The following is a 21905-nucleotide window of genomic DNA, read 5'->3' as shown; positions in this document are numbered from 1 at the left end:
TCACACCTCACTTATTTCTGCAGATTACAGTTAATTAAAAAAAAATTCTTCTCATCATGTCTTTGCTTCATCAAACTAGATATTGGTAAATAACCCTTCATTGTTTTTCTCATCAATTTCAATTCTTATTACTCCATTTCAAATTCTTCTTTAATCTTGTTCTGTTATTTATAATCAGATACCTCTAACATTCAACATCTGGAAGATACTGCTATTTGATGGATCCTGGTCTTGTTTACTAATCAGCTCTTCCCACCTCCCTTCCTCACCAGGCCCATATTTCTGAGATCCTCAGCTCAGTCCCTCGGGGACCCCTGCTGCCCCAGCCCATCACAGAAGCATCCATCCGTGCTCTGAAATGACTTTCTTTTTCCTCAATATCCGTTTACTACCACCTTCAATGCACCCCATTCATTCTTCACAGAAGCTCATTCTTGCTACCTTTTAAGACAAAAAGCAATTTGAATTAATTTGCACTTCAAAGATTCTAAAAAATTTATAGAGTTTCTACTGAGTGCCAGAAACTGTTAAGTCCCAAAAGACATAATGCAAAGATCTTCATTTGGCTTCTGCCCTCCAAGATCTAGTGGGAGAGACACAAACACATGACCTGCCACAGCACAGTAGTATAATCACAACACCAGCAGTGTAAACAAAACACAGGAGAGAGAATTCTGGTTTTGGGGTGTCAGTGAAGGCTTGGAGGAAATAAGTTTTGAGTTGTGTCTTGAAGAGAGGAATTTCTCCCATTTAGAAAAGTAAGAGGGATAGTGAGAGAAGAGGGTAAAGCATAGAAGTGTATATTCTATTGCTCTGATCCAGAAATAAATAATAATTAAATTAATTCATATTTCAGGCACAATCTCCAGACCTTGGTTTCTTAAACTTCATTTCCATCACATTTCTTTTCTGGTGAGACTTGCTAATTGCCCCTCAATGTCTCTTCCTTTAAATTCCGCTTCTCTTATCTGATTCTACAGATTTCTTGTAATTCATTTATGCCTTTTATATACACTTTTATATACAGTATCATTATTTCTCCTCAAAATCTGAAGGATAATGTTTTCATGTTTGCTGGCTTTGCTTTGTAAGTAGGTCAGAAGAGGTTTAATTGCTCTTGGTCTCCTGGCCACACACCACACCTAACCTAACAAGTGCTTCTTTACAGTAAGTGGGATCACTGAAGTTGCAGCAGCCCATGGATTAACTCCTGTCTATTTCTCAGGTAAAGCTGAACAGATCTGTTTGTAGGATCAGGTTGCTGTTTTTTGTGTGCTGTTGGGTTCTGGTGAATACACTTGGAGCTGGAGTGGAAAGTGCAAAGATCTAGTGAAAACATGGAATATGTCTTTATTCATTTTTTAGAGAGACTGAGAGAGAGAGAAGGGAGGAGGAACAGAAACCATCAACTCCCATATGTGCTCTGACCAGGCAAACCCAGGGTTTCAAACTGGCGACCTCAATATTTCCAGGTCGACGCTTTATCCACTGCGCCACCACAGGCCAGGCTGAAAACATGGAATAATATAAAGGCATGGCCAACAGATCTGCCCAGTAGGTTTTCCAAAAACACTTGTGCTAATGTCAGAGCTGAAGAAAGGTGTGTCTTTCATCTGGAAAGAGCACATTTTAGCCTCATATCCTGTTTGGCTTTCAATGTTAGCGATGCATGTCTCTAACAAACTGACAGAGGGTATCAGATTAAACTGAGAACTTCCTTTTGTAATTTGCTATAGAGTCTATCCCACCTGTGTAATAATATAAAAGCATTCTGGAATTGTTTGTGTCATTTCTATGAATTGGGAAATATTTTTAAAAGCATGTAATTGAGATGAACTCTAGTTTAGCATATGTAGTTTAATTTTTCTGTTTTTCAAGAGGTTGTTTTCCAGGCAGTCACTCTATTGAGTTTTGGTTCTACAGTGGAATGATGAGACTTGAACAGTGCATGTCTGTCCTTTTTCACACTAGAACCAACATTACTTAAATGTGCCTGTGTGTCTTTAATAAAATCTATGATTAATGACACATTTAAAAATGTATTGTGCATTCTTATAGCTATATATAAAATCTACAAATATACTTAAAGATGGTGAATTTCAAAAGGGAAACAAAACTAATTTTCACTTGTAGAAAACTGGGATATTTAAAATAATGACATTAATGTTGTAAGTTATATCTGATTAAGCTTTATTTGTTATTTATGAAGGTTTAGAATAGACAACACTTCCCTTGTTACTGTCCCCAAATAAGCAAATGCTGGCAAATTAGGGATCCCTGCTACTGTTCCATACACAGTGGGACAAAAGTTAATTTACAGCTGTTCATAATTAATAAATTACAATACATGAATGAACTACTTCACGTACTTACACCAGTACTTCTGACCCACCCAGTACTTAAAAGTGCTGTTAAGTAACTACAGAACCCTGGTCTAGAGCTACTATTGCTAAGTACCAAACTTTGTGCAAGAGGCCTAATAAGATCAATTAATTACATTTATTTTAACCTCAAGGTCAATTAGGTCTTTAATTGTTTAATTATAGATTTAATTTATTTCAATCATCAAACCTGAAAAAAACACCCCTTTAGAGGACTGAAATCTAATGAGGCTCACAGAAGTATTCCTGTTGACATATTTTATCCTCCTGTCCTTTTTCTTCAAGAGACATGAAGATGCTTTGGACAGAGCAGTGACAGCAGCTAGGCAGGGGCTTCTGAAGGGGCTGACCCAAAGCCACGGGGAAGCTGTTCCCTTAGGAGCAGCTTGAAAGTTTGCCAGTCCCCATGCACTGTCTTTTAGCATTTGTTAATATCACTAGTTATGATCTTTTGCATTCAGAAATTTGGTCACCTCTTTGCTTTATGTGCTTGCTCAGTAGCTTTCCTCAAAATTGATACTGAATATTTTTATTGCAGGTAATAGCAAAAAAATGGGTAACAGCAGGAGATAAAAAAGCCCTTCAATCAAGTTTTTACTGATGATTACAAGTATTAAATCTAATTTTTTACTTAGTGATATAACTTATAGATCCTTAATAATGGCTTTATAATTTTGGAATAGTGCTGGTAAGGTAGTGTACCTTCGTGCCACTTACGAATCCAGTAGTTATGAGAGATCCTTTGCGTGCCCTTCAGTGTTTCAAGCGACACAGTGTGAACAGGGGCATTCCTTATTGACTAGTCAGGGTGAGCCGAGACTTCCAGATTACTTTTGACTTTCAGTTCAGCCTAGCTTGAACCTCAGCCTCACAAGTGTGACCGACGGCAGTAACACCTCATCTGGCATTTGCCTGGTTTCATTTTTTGAAACACGTTTGGATATTTGTTAAGTGCTTGCAGAATTTAAGATAGTGATGCTCAGAACAGGGAGTGTTTAGTTTTCTTCATCTCAGGTGCAAGTCGAAACGATCCCTAAGTCCGTGACAACGCAACACAACTCAATCAGACCACCCGATAGCTCCCTGCTCCCATCTGCTCTGGACCGTGTGCATCCTGCAGAATCTAAAATGCCAAGATGCTCCAAGTTGCTGTGCTACATCAAATGGGCAAAATATTTGTCAGAGTCCAATGATGAAATATTACCTTCCCCATACAAATATATTTAGTAGTTCCATGGAACTGTAGTTTCAAAAAGGAACAACAAAAAAATGTTTTAACTAAAATGTCTGACAGTATGGATCTTTGAAGACATTTTCTTGTTGTTCTGTAATAATTAGAGTGGAATTAGGTCAGTGTGTAAAAAGATGAAGGGAAGCAAAGGATATTTATTCTCTTCATATTCTGATGGATCCAGTATATATGTCAATAAAACCTTTATCTAAACATCTCCCTTCATGGTATTGTGTAAGAAAATGAACAAGTAAGGGACATAAAGGAATCCACCAATGACTGGAGACAGGTTTTTCTTTACATTGTCTAATAGACTCGTTTATTATTTTAAGCTGGTAAAAAGAGACTTATGATTTGTGTTGAAGAAAGAGTTATTTGTGCTTGATACATTGAAGAAAGACACTGTTCAAAAGCAGTTTGTCCTTATAAAAGGACCCCTGTAGTACTTCTTAGGCAAGGAGGGACAAATTCAACCAACAAAAAGCACATCTCGCCCCGAGTTCCCCATGATTTCTCCATATATAGCAAAAAAAAAAAAAAAATACACATCAGTAATTTATTTGAACATGCACACCTGGGAGTAGCAGAGTTCTAGGCTACTCAGGAAACAAAAGGGAGAATATCAGCATTACCTAAATTAAAAAAAAAGAGAGGTGGATTACACCACATTAATTGTCTTCAAAACACGGATAAGAGGAGCAATTAAAATATAGTCTTAAATAGTCCTAGCTAATGTAGATTACATAAGTACACAATATGATTCAACTAATAGTGCTCTGATAAGCATAAACCACCAGTTCTAGTAAACAAGGCCCAGATCAGTTGCTGAGAAAGTGTTCCATTCAGATGTAACAAATGTTACTTTTATTTCAGTACTGAATGCAAAAACATGAGTCAACTGTCTTGAAGACAGTGTTCTAAAAAAGGTGGCTCTATGAAAGCAAGGAGGCCATTTCCTTTTGCATTTTTATAATTTTTGAAGTCTATTTTTAACATCTGCTTTCTCTACTTTTCCTCCCATGAGCACTAATTTATTTAAAAAAAAGATTTCAAGGTGCAAGTTGTACATTCTTATTGTTAAACCATTTCCTCTCTTTCTGGAAGAGAGTATTACAATCAGCATTACAATGTTAATTCATTTCCTCAGAATATCTGTTTCACATATATGTATTTCAAAATCATAATGTCGGTTGGGAAAAGAAACCTACAAATGAGAGAGTGATGTCATCATACACTTCCTATTGTGCTGTGTGTCTTTCCCATCCCTTCTCCCCTTTCCCTGTAAAGAGCTGTAAAAAATTTAAGGCAGATGAGGTATATTGCTGAAGAAAAAAGTTACTTTTGAAAAAAAAAAACAACTCCAAAAAAACTTCTTTTATTCTGCCCTTCTACTCAAGAAAGATTACTCAGCTATAAATCTAGTGCTAGAAAAAAGCAGGAAAGACACCATTTGCATGTACCATACTATGTCTTCTATTTCTAGAATGGCTTTTTGTTAATTTACTTTTAATAGAAAAAATGAGCACCTTAAGCTATGAACAAGAAAAGAACTTCATTATCAGTGAGTCTAGAATCTAAACGGAATTAAGAACATCCACTCAAACGCTTTCAATCATTCTCACAAAAGGCCAACGCTACTGATTAGAATCGTAAAGTGCTGTACTTAGTATAAACACTTGTGTACACTGCAGACACTGAAAAATAACCCTCAAGCACATTGTGTTATAGTTCCAAAAATATATTTACAGTCTATTACAAAGATTACAAATGGAAGTGTCTAGGTGACTGTATTACGCTAATTAAAATTATTTTACAGATTATTTTTTCCTTAGGGACAAAAAACATTTTAGTGAAATTAAAATGATTTTTCTAGTCAATCAAAAAATAAATTAAAATATCAAATAACACTGTACAGTGATTCAAAATAAAAAAGAAAGGGTGGGGAGGGGTTGGGGAAGCAATCCATTTGAGTTTTTCTATAGCCATCTTTGGTCCTAAATGTGGGAAAACACATTATGTAGCACTGAAAATACCTGTTCTTTTGTGATGCTCTGCAAGTAAAATAGAAAAATATAGTGCATTTTCAATGTATTCAGAGCCCACTACAGAGAAATGTGTGTACAAAACAAGACAGTATAAATAAAATTTACAAGTTTTACAAAGAAACATTTACAGATTTTGTTTCTGTTATCTGTTTGTTTGTGGATGCCCACATTATCAAACAAGACCAATTACGACCGATCCCTGGGATCTTTTTCTATTAAAATCACTATAAACAGCCCAATTCTCTTTGGAAGTCCAACAGTTCACTTCTGGGGTAGTTCATTATTTTCCTCACTCTGGATAGCAGTATTCACAATATGTATACATTCCTGAAACAGCTATAAAGACACATTTAATTATTGCTTGTGAAGTCCTAACAGGTAATCAAATAATATGGAATAAATAAAGCTTTAAAAAAAGTCAGATCGTTCAACTCTTTCTTCCTTGGTAAAAAGTGTTGTTTCACTTACGTTAGTCCTATCAGCGTTCACAAATAAAAATAAGTTTTTTTGTTTTGTTTTGTTGTTTTTCTTTAACTGCACTGGTGGTATCCTGGGCGGCTAATTTGTTTTGAAAAGTAGAAACTGCGAACTGCCCCTTTTATCATGCTTCAGAGTTCTAATAGAAAACTTAATTTTTTCCTCTTGTGTTTGGACTGCATTAAACAGAGCAGGATATAAAACATATGCCAACTATTTCTCCTAAATTTCCTAATGTCACGATATTGAAAAAATCTTGATGTGCTCACACTAAGCTTTAGGTAACACTGGATAGTTCTTGCTCTCAAGAGACTTGCCTTCACCAACATTCTTTAGATGAAGTGCCTCACTCACACATACATTTTTTTATAATCATAAAACTACAATTTGAGTTTTTTTGTTTTTTTGTTAAAGTAAATTCAGTCTAGTAAAATCATTCTATAAACAATCCGTTAAAAGTGCCTTATAGTATTTATGGATCATTATTGCTTTTTCTTTCATCGAAAAGATAGTGTTGTCTGCTCTTTACAAAAAAAATTCTTTTCAAAAAATATCAGAGCTCTTGGCAACTTGCATTTTCTTGACTACCTGCCAATTAGCAAACAATATCAAAACAGCACTGATTAAATAAAATGGCACAAAAACGATACCAATGTTCTGACAGTGATATTGTCAATCATGCTATGTTTTTTCAAATTTGAATTTCTTTCAAAAATACCCAGTGTAGTAATGTGTTGTAGATTAACACTAAAAAGGTCCAAAGCTATAAACAACTTTCTAAAACAAAGTCCTTATGAATAAACACAAATGACTTTAAAAAGGAATAATCTGAAATCACGTATTTAAGGAAAATATTTCATTGATTTTTAACAATAAGATCATGATTTTATTTGACAAATATATTCTTTCTTAAATTCTTTATGTACATTTTAAAAATTCTAAAAGATAAAAAGGAGGTTAGAGAGCTCAAGGTGTTTGGATGTTTTTCAGGTAGTACTTTGTTTATTGTCACTGCTGTTTTCTTGGCCACCAGTGGTGGATCCTAAATTCCCTTTTTATGTATTCTGGTGGCACTTAGGAGTTCAAGTCTATAGGTGCTTCTTAAGTCTTCTCTTCACTGTAGGAAGGACCCAGGACATCAACTGTCTTTTAGCAGCATTCTATGCATATACTGAAGGCCAAGCACTGTTCTCTCGCAGTCCGCCATCTCCCTCGGAAGGGAGAAATGCTCATCACACTTGGATGCCGGTCCCGTGTAAATGCAGCATCTGTGCTCTCATAGTCTGAATGCTGCTCATAATTTTCTTTTGATGGCCAACCAGCGTGATCCCTAAACTCATCACATCCCTGAAAAAGACAAATGCATTTTTATTTTATTAGTTACTTTACCAAGCATTGTTTTGGCACTAAACTGTCATCAACTCTTTAATTAAATAATCCGTTCTTATGCAATCAGATCTTATCCTAGTGTTCTTGGGTATTACGATCATATTCCTGCACCGGGTCAGACTGGCCACCATCTTCCACATTCTCCTTTGTGAAAACCTAACTGCTCAGGGTCTCAATTTGCCAAGATAAGTTAGTTTTAAAGAGATGTAAAATTTCACATAGGAAATTATTTATGTTATGTCTTAACATTATTATTAGCTTCGGTAAGATTAGAAAATGTTATTTGAAATGTACTTTTGAACCTGAGTGAAGTTTAAACATTTTAAACTATTAAAATACAGTATTAAATAGAAACAATTCTGGGCTCTAGTAGATCAAGAATCATCAATGATCATAAAAAAATTTTATACTGAGCCTAATAATATGGTAACTCTGATCGTATTATTGGTTGTATACTTACTTTCAGTTCAGTATATACTTACTTTCAGTTCAGTTCAATCATTTGACTGCATTTCAGAAAAAAACTTTTTTAAAGAGTACAATACCCATTACCCATGTTTAATAGCTCAAATCTGACACAGGCTAAGTGGATTGGTATATGTGCTTTACCTTCCCTAGTACCGTAGTCAGAAAGACAAGTAAAATATAGCAGGAGGACCATGCTGCAGTATTTCATAGCAGTGGTAAAATAAGACTGAGAGACACACTCTGTCAGGTAGATGACTTTGGAGATACACAGATAATTCTGTCAGCTCCAGCCATGTGGTGACTAGCAGGAAACTAGACAAGATATCAAGCACATGCTTAAATTAACATACATGCCTTTTCCTGACATGCCAGGGAGCAGCAGCATCTGAGTGCTGGCCTTCATTTCATCCTAAAAGTATGAAACCATTCTCACAACAGCACGTAGAAAGGACCCCACTAACGGGACCTTGATAATTGTTTCCATTTTTAAACACATTGACTGAGAGGAACTGCATCATCCGTAAGAGTTACGCAGCAGTCAAGGAAGCCGAGGCTGGGGCATATTAATTAGATTTCATGAGACCACATAATCAGTGACAGAGCCGAAAAAGAAAATTAGTTTTTACTTCCAGTTCACAGCAATTTCAAAGTTGCTTTTATCAGGTGATTCTTAAAGTTAAAAAAAAAAAAAAAAAATCAACTCAGTTAATCACACACTTTCCAAAAGGCAAATTAAACTAAACTCTTTCAGTGAATTAAATTATGCGTCCCTTTGACCTCTTCAGAAAATAATCATATTGACTGTCCTAATGCATTTTGCTATTGGTTTTGAAACACTGAGATTTTACATGTCCAATACAAGTGTGATGAAAGAAATCCTCCAATGAAGAAAAATTAAGAACCTAAGTGATAGAGTGGTTAATGAAAAAGAAAGTCTCACTAAAGTGATGTTTAGAACATCGGCTATGAAGACAAATTAGCTATCACTTAACTAGTTGAGTTAATTTGGGAATAATATTCAAATTCTCTGAGCCTTAACATTTGTTGCATATGAACCTATTGACTTACTGAAGGTGTTGCTGCAAGGGTTAAAAAAGATATTGTATGTTAAAAGGTCTGTTTAGTACAATACCTGGCACATAGTAGGCACTTATTAAAGAGATACTTTCCCCCCCCCAGCTTTTGTGGTTCATATCTCTTGAATGTACCTCTAATGTGTAAAGCCTGGTTTGTACCTAATACATTCTTTATTTTTAAAAAATTTTATTGGATTTATTGGGGTGACATTGGTTAATAAAATTATACAGATTTCAGGTACACAATTTTACAATACATCATCTGTATATTGCACTGTGTGTTCACCACCTCAGGCTGAGTCTCCCTCCATCACCACCTATCCCCTCCCCCCACCCTGTTCCACCTTTCCCTTCCCACACTATTGGCTGTGTTTGTAGGTATTCTTATTTGCTTAATCCATTTACTTTTCCACCCAGTCTCCAACTCCTTTCCCCTCTTAGAGCTGTCTATTCTCCATTTCTGAGTCAGTTTCTATTTTGTTAGTTTGTTTGTTTGTTGTTCATCAGAGTCCACATATAAGTGAAATCATATGGTACTTGTGTTTCTCTGACTGACTTATTTCACTTAGCATAATGCTCTCCCGGTCCATCCATATTGTTGCAAAAGGTAAGATTCTCCCCCCCTCTTTTTATGGCCCAGTAGTATTCCATTGTGTAAATGTACCACAGCTTATACATTATTAGATATAATTTTTAAAGTTTAAGCTTACTCAATAGTCATTCTGGCAACTGATTCAAGGGAGTTATAGCCAGCTGCTGTGAAGTTATCTTTGTATCTTTCCATCTTAATAGCTTGTAGCCATTCTCCAACTGAACAAAAGGTAGTGAAGTCAGGAGTGTTTTGATCCAGAAGAGGGCTTATTGGCCTAGATAAAAATAAAGCAAAAAAAAAAAAAACACACAAAAAACCCCAACAATTTTTTTCCTTGAACTAATAAGAAAAGTGTCTGGTCCCAAATAAAAATAAGGGTTTAGAAAATAAAATTACATATTTAAATTGATATTATAATAATAAAATCTAACACATAAATATTACCCAATAACTACAGAGTCCAAAATTTATATGTTTTATTTATATTTGATAACCACTAGATTGCATGTTCAATGCATTTTTTTCCTTATACACATTTTTTTATCTTAAAAGTCAGGTTTTTTCCCCAACAGAATCATAGTTAAAGATATGATATCCTACCACTTAGAATTTTGGAAAACGGTATTTCTACATTTATCATTATCTTCCTAGTGGGTTGGTGGTATTATAGTAAACATGAAGAAGCAAAAGATATAAAATCTGTGAATGTTTCATTTTGACTTTCAATGTCTATATTAAATAACAATTACCCTTGTTTCTAAAACTCTGTGGTATACTATTGTACTTAGCACTAAATGAATTCAAGATTATACTGTATAATTTTTCATTATACTCTTCATGATAATAAGTATTTCTACAACTGAGATATAAAATATTCTTCATTTTTATACATTATAATTACTATAACGTAATTACTATGTTATTCTACAACTTTCTCCATGTTCAATTCAGTTTTATCCTTCCTTTGAAATACAAAATTTAGAAAAGCACAACCAACAGTATTTTTAAACAGTAAATATTTCTTCATTTGCTTCTCCAAAAGTGACTTAGACCACAAGGGTGCTATTAGGATCACTATGTGTCCACTGTCCTGAGGCTCCCTGTGAGCACCCTGGGAGTTCCCACACCTTCACAGGCCCTGCCTGCCTGCCTGCACAGTCCACAGCTGCCGGCTCACCTGGCCGCTGAGGCTGAATAGCTACTAATCTGCATTAAAATGAAGGAAGCCAAGTGCAAAGAACAGTGTTTCAGACTCTTTTTAACTATTACCTTTTTTTTTTAGTGAGAAAGACAGAGAGACAGATGGATAGGGCCAGATAGGAAGGGAGAGAGTCGAGAAGCATCAATTCTTCACCGTGGTACTTAGTTGTTCATTGATTGCTTTCTCATATGTGCCTTGAGGGGGGGGGGGGGCTACAGCAGACAGAGTGACCCCTTGCTCAAGCCAATGACCTTGGGCTTCAAACAAGTGACCTTTTGGGCTCAAGCTAGTGACCCCATGCTCAAGCCAGATGAGCCCATGTTCAAGCCACACCTCAGGTTTTCAAACCTGGGTCCTTTGCGTGACAGGCAGACGCTCTATTCACTGTACCACCTCCTGGTCAGGTGGCTACACCTCTTTAATCATGTATCCAATTACTTTTATAAATGGTAACTTCAGATAATCATTTTACTAACTCAAAGCAAAACAATAAAATAGATGACAAACTAGAGCAATTGTAATAAAAAGCCATATAATAATAGTAATAATGATCTGAAAATGTGAATACCACCATATCACAAAATTTCAGTTTAAAAGTTTTTCTAAATGACAGCCACTGATGGCTATCATAACTTAAAAAAAAAAAGCAATTATAATTAATAGGTCTCTTTAAGTACTAATTCAATCAAGGTAAGCCACCTGGAAAGAAAAGAAAACTTCTGTAAACAAATATATTTAATATGAATTTATAATTTAACACAAATGCCTATCTGCTATTGGGGTGGGGCTGAGGAGATACATGGTTTCATGTGAATAGTTTCATTTCTACCAGATCCCATTCCATTAGGTATTTCTTACCTACTACAGGTTCCCAAGGGTGTCTTCAGACTATTTGGGTTTCGAATCATTTTGTCTAGAATTCCAACTATCTGTTCAAACTTTGGCCTTTCGGCGCGTTCCTTCTGCCAACAGTCCAGCATCAGCTGGTGAAGGCCAGCAGGGCAGTCCATGGGCGCTGGTAATCGGTAACCTTCTTCTATCGCTTTTATAACCTAATAGCCAAAAGGACATTAACAATATTACTGACTGAGGTTTAATTATAATGAAATGAATTGCCCAGTAGGCAAAGTGATTTATCCTGATAAAAGCGAAGCTCGCTACATTGCAAAAGACTTTTTTTTGACCCAAAAACCTCCATGAATATTAAGCATGTTATTAAGGGGTGCATGAAGTGCAGGATATAAATGACATTTTTTAGTTATTTCAGCAATAGGGAGCAGCAATTAAGTTCACTCAGGTTGCAATAGACAGAAATATTTTTAATGTCATCCCAGAAGTTTTCAAAAGGGAATCTATTACAGAACTATTTTGCTTGTATAGAGATGGGCTGTACACATTTGCCTATAAATATATAAATTTTTCCAGTTGTAAGAGAAAGTTCTATGTTCCCCCAAATTGAATCCGCAAAAGGTCACTTTTTGCAAAGTTCAAATAACACTTTTAAACAAGATATCAAAATATGTGAACACACTAGGACAGAAAATATGACCAAGCACACTATTACTTTAAATAATGTGAAGTTTATATGCTTAGAGAGTATATAGTTTTATAAAATGCAATGGTGTGCTGGAGTCAATTCGTACTAGTTCATGAAGGTGATTAAATCACCCTACAACACCCAGTCACTTCACACCGGCAGATGGAAGTCAGCCTTGGGGGAGGAGAGGGGAAAAGGGTCACACCAGGAAACTGAGGAAGGTTACAAATCAGGGCTTTCCCACCCAGAGTCCTTGTTGTTAACCTTTTATCAGTGTATAACTGCCTATTGATATCTAATAACAGCCTACAATGCTATTTATATATCAAGCTTTGAATGTTAACGAAAAATAGGCTTCCATAAGCATCTGTATGTTGTAATCAGAAGGCCTAAAAATTACATATTCAGAGTCTTTTTTATTTATATGGAAAGCAAAAAAATAGATCTTAAGTATCAGAAATTGTTACAAACCTGAGCAGCACAAGGAAAATAATACGAAGGCAAAGAATATAAGGACATGCAAAACATAATATTCAAGGGGGATTAGCAAATCCTTTGATACTCACAGTATTTCTACTAAATGTAAGAAAAAAAATGCCTGAAAAAAGAGGTGGCCCTCCTTTTTTGAAAAATATAAGGTCAAAATTAGGCAAAATAAGCTGGCTTTAAGAAACATTGGTAAAGTTAGTGTTTGTAGGAAATCTTATCCTTAAAATGCTTGTTGACATTCAAGAATAGCACATTCAAATGTAAAAGGTTGTAGGATGGAATGAATAAAGTAGCTAGCATCAACAATTTTTAGAGAAAAAAACCTTTGTAAAAATAAAAAAAGGAGCCCATTTGAATTTAAGAAAAATTTATATATGCAAATTGATAAAGTTTAAAAGGCAAATTAACTTATTTACAGTAATTTTTGAGAAGTACTGTAAATATAAAAGCTTCAGTTCCAATTCTCCCCTGATCACTATCTCATATACATGAGTTTACCAGACATCTTCACCTGCATTTCCATGGGCATCTCATACATAGTTCATTATAAGCGATCATATACAAATGGCTACTCAGCAAAGATCATAAATGTGTAACTATAAAAGGAATTAAATAAAAAAAAAAACACTGACAAAAGCAAACAGTTTAATGTGGCTTTGTACATCATTCCAGTGATGACACTATACTTGGATGCAAAAGTGTTCTATGTTAGAAACTTAGAAAAAAGCAAAAAGAATGTACTTTGGAAAGCTGGGTTAAGTTACATAAACAAATTATACATAAGTAAATAAAACCTCTAAAACTTCATGTGTTCAAAATGAGCAAATAACAAACAATTAGGGGGTATTTTATTTCTCCACTGGGATGGGAGTGGCTTCCCTTGTATTTGAGGCTGCTTATATTTGAACGTATACAGTATCTGATTGGACGGGACTCCATTCCCATGCCCATAAAACGAGTGCAGTCCTCATTATCACCTCCTAACCTGTTCCTCCTTCCAATATCCGGAATGAAGCAATGTAGGTAGAATGAGCTTTCCTTTGTTTCTTATCCTCTAAATAATCCTTTAAAATGTAAATCTAAACCAAATCTAAATCTGACATAATATTCCTCAATAGCTATCCCATAGGCTGCTTCAGTTTTGAACACAAGAAATCCTTGTTTTTATGTCAATAAACACAGTTTAGTAGCATTAAATGACTTCCACAGGAATAAAAGGGTTAATAAGCCTCTGTAGTTGTTATTGCACTATAGGAAATGTCATGATTCCTGTTATTATAGCAGAGAAAAATTTACTGCAATATAAAATGAAACTTGTGGCTCTCAAAGATACAGTGATTTACATACTTTAAAAGGAGCAGCAGCATTATATAACATTTAAAATAAGAGATGCTCTAGATTGGGAGTCAATTTTGGGACCCTAATGTTACCGTTAAGTATATATTACGATCTCACCTGTAAGAGCACTAGAGATACTTGCTAGGGACCTTGGCCTCTGTCGCTCTACAGAGCACAATTTGGCATACATACCCTTTGAGGATAAACCAGCCCAAAGTGGATGATTTGGGCACACACTGAAGCTAGAGATTCTGCAGTTTTTAATTTGGTTAGCTTCATTATGTTTCCATTGGGAAAATAAAAATTACCTTCGGCAGATTGTTCCACATTCTTGGAAATAACAAGGCACACGGTTAAGATGCCTGAACCTAGACTTCTTAGAGCATTATGTAATTAATTGTTCACAGAATTCATTCGAAACATCTTTTTGTGAAATTACCAGACATATCTTGGTTTTACCTGTTCAAATTTAGCCTTGATACTATAATAAAAAGCAAAGAAAAAACATTCATAAGCGATTTCTAATTCTAGATAGTTCCCTGAGGATTAAAAAGTGACTAGGGTAAATGCCATTTATAAAAAACCACTAGGACACAATAGGGAGTACTTTGGTATATACTGTAAAAAAAAAACAAAAACAAAAAAAACAAACCCAAAACTTAGAAACAAAAACAAAGTTGCTTGTTGGAAAGTGTTTCAGTATGATTATAATATCACCACTGTAATTAAGAGAAAAAAAACAAACAAAGAATGACCCATAAAGGTGGGATATAACATGACTGGCTTTTGTGTTCTGCTCTCGCCCATTTTCATTTCATTAACTTCACATTACACAAACCATATTTTATACAATTAAATATTTCAGACCCTTACCTTATGGGGATTATGCCAAAGTTTTACCAAAAACAAACGAACAAACCCCCTCCCACACACAGAGTTTTGTTTCTATCTTAATATAAAAAACACAAAAATATAAATTAGTGGTGACTTTTAAAAGAAAAAATTGAAGGATCACAATTTAGCTGAAAATAAACTTAGTTACAATATATTATATTTTCAAAGCTTTTAAGTGTCTTAAAATGGACCACTTTAAGAATTTATCTTTATGTCCCATATCTTTAAAGAAGCTTCTTTTTTTATAATCCTCATTACTCTCTACTAGTAAAACTAAAAATTTATTGGCCTAACTTAAAGTGAGAAGAAATAACTTTGTTAAGTACTATACACAGAAAAAAAATCTAACCTATTCAATGAAGAATTTCAAAATTTGAGTAAGAATTTTATTTGAATTAAGGCAAATTCAATTAAAAGACAGCTGCTGTCAATGCTAATTATGATTATTTTGTTTCTGTAATATTTATTACATTGGACTGCATTTAACATATATAAAGATTTTTCTTTCTTTTTTTTTTTTTAAGTGAGAGGAGGGGAGACAGTGAGACAGACCCCTGCATGCGCCCTGACTGGGATCCACCCGGCAAGCCCCGGCTGGGACCACCGAGCTATCCTCTGTGCTTGGGACCAAGGCTCCCCCCAAGCCACGGGCTACTAATTACATAGTCATGATAGTTCATTTTCAAGAAAAACAAAGAAACAATACTTAGGAAATTCTAAAAATGAAAACTGAAGATATTTATTTCTTCTTCTTAACCATTTCTATTACTTGTTTTTAGGAGTTAAGCGAACTTTTGCATTGAAGTTATCATATTCCTGTCATTCCCTTTATATCTGAATCTAGTGCAGATGGAAGGTGTCAAAAGAAACGAGACTCTACTGACTGTCTAGGGAATGCAAATATTTCTCTTTCTCTGCCTCAAGGATTTGTTAGCCCTCAATTCTGACAGTCCATGAAATCTTTGACACCAAGGCCTGTCAAATATTAACAACTTTGCCTCTGACAAACGGATTCATCATTAGACTTTTGTCTTTGAAAAACAAAAACTAAAACTAAAACTAATGTTTCCTGTTATCTCTCAATTTAAAATATCAGAAGATTTAAATGACTTAAAAGTTTTACCTTTTCAGGCTGTGAACTTTTCAGGTTATGCAGAAACTGGGAGAAAAATATATTGAAAATAACCTGATCAACAGTCAGATTTGATTTTTGTTGTCTGAAAATAATGATAAGTTTCAAGAATCATAGAAACTTGAAGTGGAAAATTAAAATCAAGAACAAATTTACTAATTTAATATAACAATGGTCATAATATCTTTTTGAAAAATAATACCATTTTCACTTTAGACAGCTACTCTTGCTGTCTATGTTTACAGAATTGACTAATTCAAACAGTTAGTCACACTTTTTCTAAATAGCAATATAGACAATTTCCTCAAGCACTACTTGTTTTTTACTTTATTTCTCAAGAACATGCATTTGTAACATTTTTGAATTCCTTCAAAAAAGGCCTTTCATAAACCTATTCCACCCTAATCTTCATTTTGAATCACTACCATATGTGCATCTTTGTTGTAGAAAAATGAGTCTATTTGGTTGGTCCCCACCCACCTCACTAAGCTTGTCTTTCTGAACTTGCCAGTGTGTTTCCTTGGAGAATTTTCTCATCAGATAAAAACCAAGGTCTTCTTCAGAAATCTAGTTCCCTCAGATTTCCTTCAGAAATCTAGTTCCTAGATTTACACATTCTCTACTTTTTTTTCTAAATTTCATTCACGTCAGAAAGTTGAACTAAATACTTGTATCTGCCAGTATTTGAAAGTTTCTGACCTATAAAAATGTCAGTTTCATAAAATTCAATCTAACAGAAGCAAAAATTCACATTTATTTATCCTTTATTGTTTTATAAATGGTCTCTTATTGTGAGATGTATACCCCCCAAGATGTGCTATCAGCTTCTTTAATCAAAGAATAACAGTATTTTTTATATCCTAGTATGTAACAGGATACATGAGTACAACATGATACATGTTTTTTTTTCCAGAAATTTCTAAAGATACTTCCATTGTGATTACATTCTAAAACATCACTATGAAACACTAATCAATATTGATTATAAAATCTAGATTGTCTCAAGAAATTAAAATTTAATTAAGCAATTAAGAATAATTTAGCTCTGGCTGGTTGCTCAGTGGTAGAGTGTTGCCCTGGCATGTGAAATCCCGGGTTCAATTCCTGGCCAGGGCATGCAGGAGAAGAGCCCATCTGCTTCTCCATCCTTCCCCCTCGCCTCTCTCTCTGTCTCTTTCTTCCCCTCCTGCAACCAAGGCTCCATTGGAGCAAAGTTGGCCCGGGGCGGGGGGGTGGGTGTTGAGGATGGCTGCACGGCTCCTGCCTCAGGCACTAGAATGGCTCCAGTTGCACTGGAGCAATGCCCCAGATGGGCAGAGCATCGCCCCCTAGTGGGCATGCTGGTGGATCCCAGTAGGGCACATGCAGGAGTCTGTCTCTCTGCCTCTTCACTTCTCACTTCAGAGAAATACAAAAAAAAATAATTTAAAGATATTTTCTCAGAACATTAAAGAAAAAGAAAAATAAGCTTCAAAGATAAAAAAAAAACACAACTACAACATTCTTCTCCCTCCTCTCCATAAATGATATTTTTACTCACATCACTGTCCCACTATATAGCTGTGTAAGCAAAGCATCATTATCTATATTAAGGAGAAAATATCCTGTGTAGGCTTCTATTGTATCCAGAGAATTTAAATTAAAAAAAAATCAATTCTTCATAATTAAAATGAATATTAAGTTAATTGAACCACTAAATTATGGAAATTATCATGGTAATTTGTGGTAATAATTGTGTAAACTCAGCAATCGTATTTTTATAATTCCATAAATGTTTCTCCTTATGAGCCATTACCTACACGTTCCAATAATAATGAATATACTATTGTATTAAATCCTTTTTGTTTAAATAGTGTAACACCTACATCTTGATTTGACATGTCCCAATAAGGTCTTTCTCCATAAGACATAACTTCCCACATAACTATTCCATAGCTCCATACATCACTGGCTGAAGTGAATTTTCGGTATTGGATGGCTTCAGGTGCTGTCCACCTTACTGGAATTTTCCCACCCTGTTATAAAAAGAAATCAACATTTTAAATATGTATAATTTATGATCATTTATCACAGAACTATAAAGCTACTGGTAAAAACATCTGTATATTTGGGTTGGCAATTTAGCAGTATCATGTCTATCCATCTTGAATCTAAGTGTACTTAAAGTTTCTACCCGTTTCTTAAAATCATTACAAGATTTCATTGTAATACGACTCAATTTAATGGGCCTTATATGGCTTCAGGGCAAGAGTCTAGTCGAAAGACAATGGTAAATTAGGCAAAATAACTACTACGATGGAATGAAATATGGAGTATTTAAGTAAATCTTCACATATTAGTTTTTTATCTAACCTCGTAAAAGTTATAAGAATTAGCATAATTAATATTCTGTTAAAATCTTTATTTAAAAATTGACATATTTTTCTACAAGTATGAGTGCTCTATGGGTTGTAAATGACTATATATTATTTATATGAACATTCTAATAATCAGATAAGCATGTTGTCATTCTTATCATTAGTTCTTCTCTTATTCTGTTTATAAAAACAATGATGATTCTTCCAAAATGAAAAAAATAGGAACAACAACAAAAAAGCTGAAGTCAATTTGCCTTTCTTTTCCTGTTAGTTTTGTATTACTGAGCTTTTCTTTCTTGGTAGGAAAATCTAGGGAATGTGAAGAGATGCAGTAATAAACTTTTTCTTACAGTTGTTGTATAGACAGCTTCTGGATCATCTTCTATAACCCGAGAAAGGCCAAAATCTGATACTTTACAAACAAGATTGCTATTGACAAGAATATTGCGAGCTGCAAGGTCCCGGTGAACATATCCCATATCAGCCAAGTATCTCATTCCAGCAGCAATGCCTCTTAGCATCCCTACTAACTGAATGACTGTGAACTGCCCATCATGTTTCTACAGGAAGACAAAAGTAAAAGCCCAGTTAACTGTATTTTGAAGGGGAAAAATATCACAGTGAAAAATATCTGCACAATTACTGATTACTGTATAATAGGAATTATTAATTTTCTATATAATAGACATTTGTGAAAATAACAAATGCTGATTTAACTGACAGTCAAATAATACAAAAGAGCTTTTGTAATCATTTATATTGATATCTAATTAATATAAATAATAGTTTCAGATTATACAAATTCAAAAGTATATGCTAATTTTAAGTGAAAATTAGTGAATGGAATGTCCAAACATATCCCTGATAGATAAATGTTTTCCTCACTAGCTAAAAAATTATATATATATATATATAAATAACCTAAAAATATATAAAGGTATAAAGACATATATATTAAGATGTTTTCTCCAAATGGTAAGAAATAAAGAGGGAGAATTTTTTGATTAAAGATAAACAACTAAGAAGTAGAAAATTATTACATTGGGTTGTTTTGTTTTTGTTTTATATTTCTTTGTTTTGTTATTTGCAGGAATATCATTTGCAACAAAGAGTCTCTAAAATAGAAGTACTAGTTAAATGGGATTAAACAATATTTGCAATTGAACTGGCTATCACAAATTTTTAACCTATTTTAAACCTGCAGATTTCTCTGACTGAATTACAAATACGGTATACAAGGACACTGGTTTTAGCTCAACTTGCTCGGTGATGCTTTCCTTCAGAGAGCTGATAGTTATGCAGATCATAAAGAGCAGCAACACAGATGTGTCTAAATCTTCTGAATGCTTCTAAGTCTGGGTTTTAGTTATCATTCTAAATCAGGTATGATAATACTGCATGTCCTTTTATTGCTTAGATTATTTTGTCTTTGCCATTAAAAAATGTTAACGTGTGTTCGTGTTCTTAGGTAGAAACACTTTGAGAATATAAATACATGTTTATACATTTAGAATTTATCATTTACAAAAATAATGACATACTATTAATTTAAAAATGTTAATAATTCTACATTTTATGCTTGGTGTTCAGGTTAACATTGTAATAGAAATGGTTCCACAGAGTAGAAGTGGGTTCACGGTGCCAATAGTAAGTGGTTTTTTCACTTTTTCACTGTATTTCATTTATAACTGTACTAGAATAGAAAAATGCTACCCTACAACCTGTATTCAAGTTACAGGGCTTCAGGTCTCCTCTGTACTTGAGTAATATATTAGTGGAAGCTATTTTTTTAAACTACAATGTATCACTTAAATGATCAAAAAGATTCTAGTTCAATCCAGTCTAGGACTGAGAATTTTATTCTGCTTTTCAGACAACCTTCTAACTTGTTAAAGTTCACATTTTATATTGCAAAAAAAAAGTCCAGAAAATTATTTTGGTAGCACATATACATATTCAGATTGAGAGAATAATTTTGTTACTTACCCTGAGAAATGCATCTAGGGCTCCATTTTCCATGAATTCTATTACAATCATGACTGGTTTCCCTAAAATTAAAAATACATGTAACATAAGAATATAAAAGTGTTGCTTCAGAAACCTCAGCCTCAACTTCAGGGTTATTTTCTTTCTCATCCCAAATAAAGGACATGATGCTCTTCTAAAAGACTGAACGGGTGAGCTACAAGTGTTTTGAATGTTTTCAGCACTGTTGCTAAGGTCAAAGAGTCATTAAATGTCTGGATCATGGTCATGATTCATAAAATTGAACAATAAAAATCAGTGTGTTCTTCTGAGCCTTGCTTTGTGAACAAAACTCAGAAAATGACGCTTTATAGAAAATGTGAAGACTAAAGTGTGTCACTTTTATGGCTTTTGAGCTAAATGAAGTATGTATCAGTTGTTCTATCAGAGTTATTCTTTAATTCAAATCCTGAATTTATTTGATTTTTTCCCCTGAGGTGGTGACACAAAAGAAGAATTGTTTAGTCAGTCCATATCAAGAAAAAACATTCATTTAGAATATATAATTTGTTCATAATTTGATGTTTTGATTACATATGCAATGACACTAATTTTTGATAGTCCTCCTGATAAATGAAAGAATTATCAATATCTACCTCTTGTAACAACCCCTTCCAAATGGACAACGTTTGGGTGGTCAAACTGCCCCATGATGCTTGCTTCACATAAAAAGTCTCTCCTTTGTTTTTCTGTATAACCAACTTTCAGGGTTTTTATGGCTACTGCAACATCTCTTTTCCCTGGAAGTTTCAAACGACCACTGCAGACTTCTCCAAATTCTCCTAAAGTAACAGAACAGGAGATGTATTTTAATTTCCAAAATACTTCCCTCTCAAAGTAAATATCATATAAATAATTCTGTAAAAGTACTTTTAAGTTTTACTAAACTGTTTCACAAACTACTATTTTTTAATGGATTAACAAAAACTCAGAAACATAATTGAGATTTGAAATATGCTGTATAATGTACACTGCCTACAAAAGGTAAAAGCACATCAGCAAACTGTAAACACTGCTTCTGCTTTTATGGTTTAAGGACAAAATAGTTTTTAAAGATTTAAGAGTCTGGAATTCGTATACACCAGGGGTCAGGAACCTTTTTGGCTGAGAGAGCCATGAACGCCACATATTTTAAAATGTAATTTCGCGAGAGCCATACAATGACCCATGTATGTTATACATTATCCAATAAAAATTTGGTGTTGTCCTGAAGGACAGCTGTGATTGGCTCCAGCCACTTGCAACCATGAACATGAGCGGTAGGAAATGAATG

The 21905-nt window shown here is 34.3% G+C and overlaps 1 protein-coding gene across 5 annotated transcripts in view; it reads right to left on the bottom strand.

The window, feature by feature from the left end:
• Positions 1-3932: 3932 nt before the first annotated feature.
• The window catches only part of EPHA7 (EPH receptor A7), a 166607-nt gene continuing 148634 nt past the window's right edge, over positions 3933-21905 (bottom strand). For all 5 annotated transcript variants that reach the window (XM_066358858.1, XM_066358860.1, XM_066358859.1 and 2 more), the window contains exons 11-17: positions 21229-21414; positions 20594-20655; positions 18958-19167; positions 18116-18265; positions 11719-11912; positions 9778-9933; positions 3933-7481 (exon numbers count right to left, since the gene is read on the bottom strand). In XM_066358858.1, the coding sequence (XP_066214955.1) occupies positions 7367-7481; positions 9778-9933; positions 11719-11912; positions 18116-18265; positions 18958-19167; positions 20594-20655; positions 21229-21414 (1073 nt within the window). In that variant the 3' untranslated portion in view covers positions 3933-7366. The remainder of the gene's footprint in view (positions 7482-9777; positions 9934-11718; positions 11913-18115; positions 18266-18957; positions 19168-20593; positions 20656-21228; positions 21415-21905) is intronic.

Source organism: Saccopteryx leptura, chromosome 1 (assembly GCF_036850995.1).
Source record: "Saccopteryx leptura isolate mSacLep1 chromosome 1, mSacLep1_pri_phased_curated, whole genome shotgun sequence".
Taxonomy (NCBI): Eukaryota; Metazoa; Chordata; class Mammalia; order Chiroptera; family Emballonuridae; genus Saccopteryx; species Saccopteryx leptura.
This window is presented reverse-complemented; position numbering and strand designations above follow the sequence as displayed.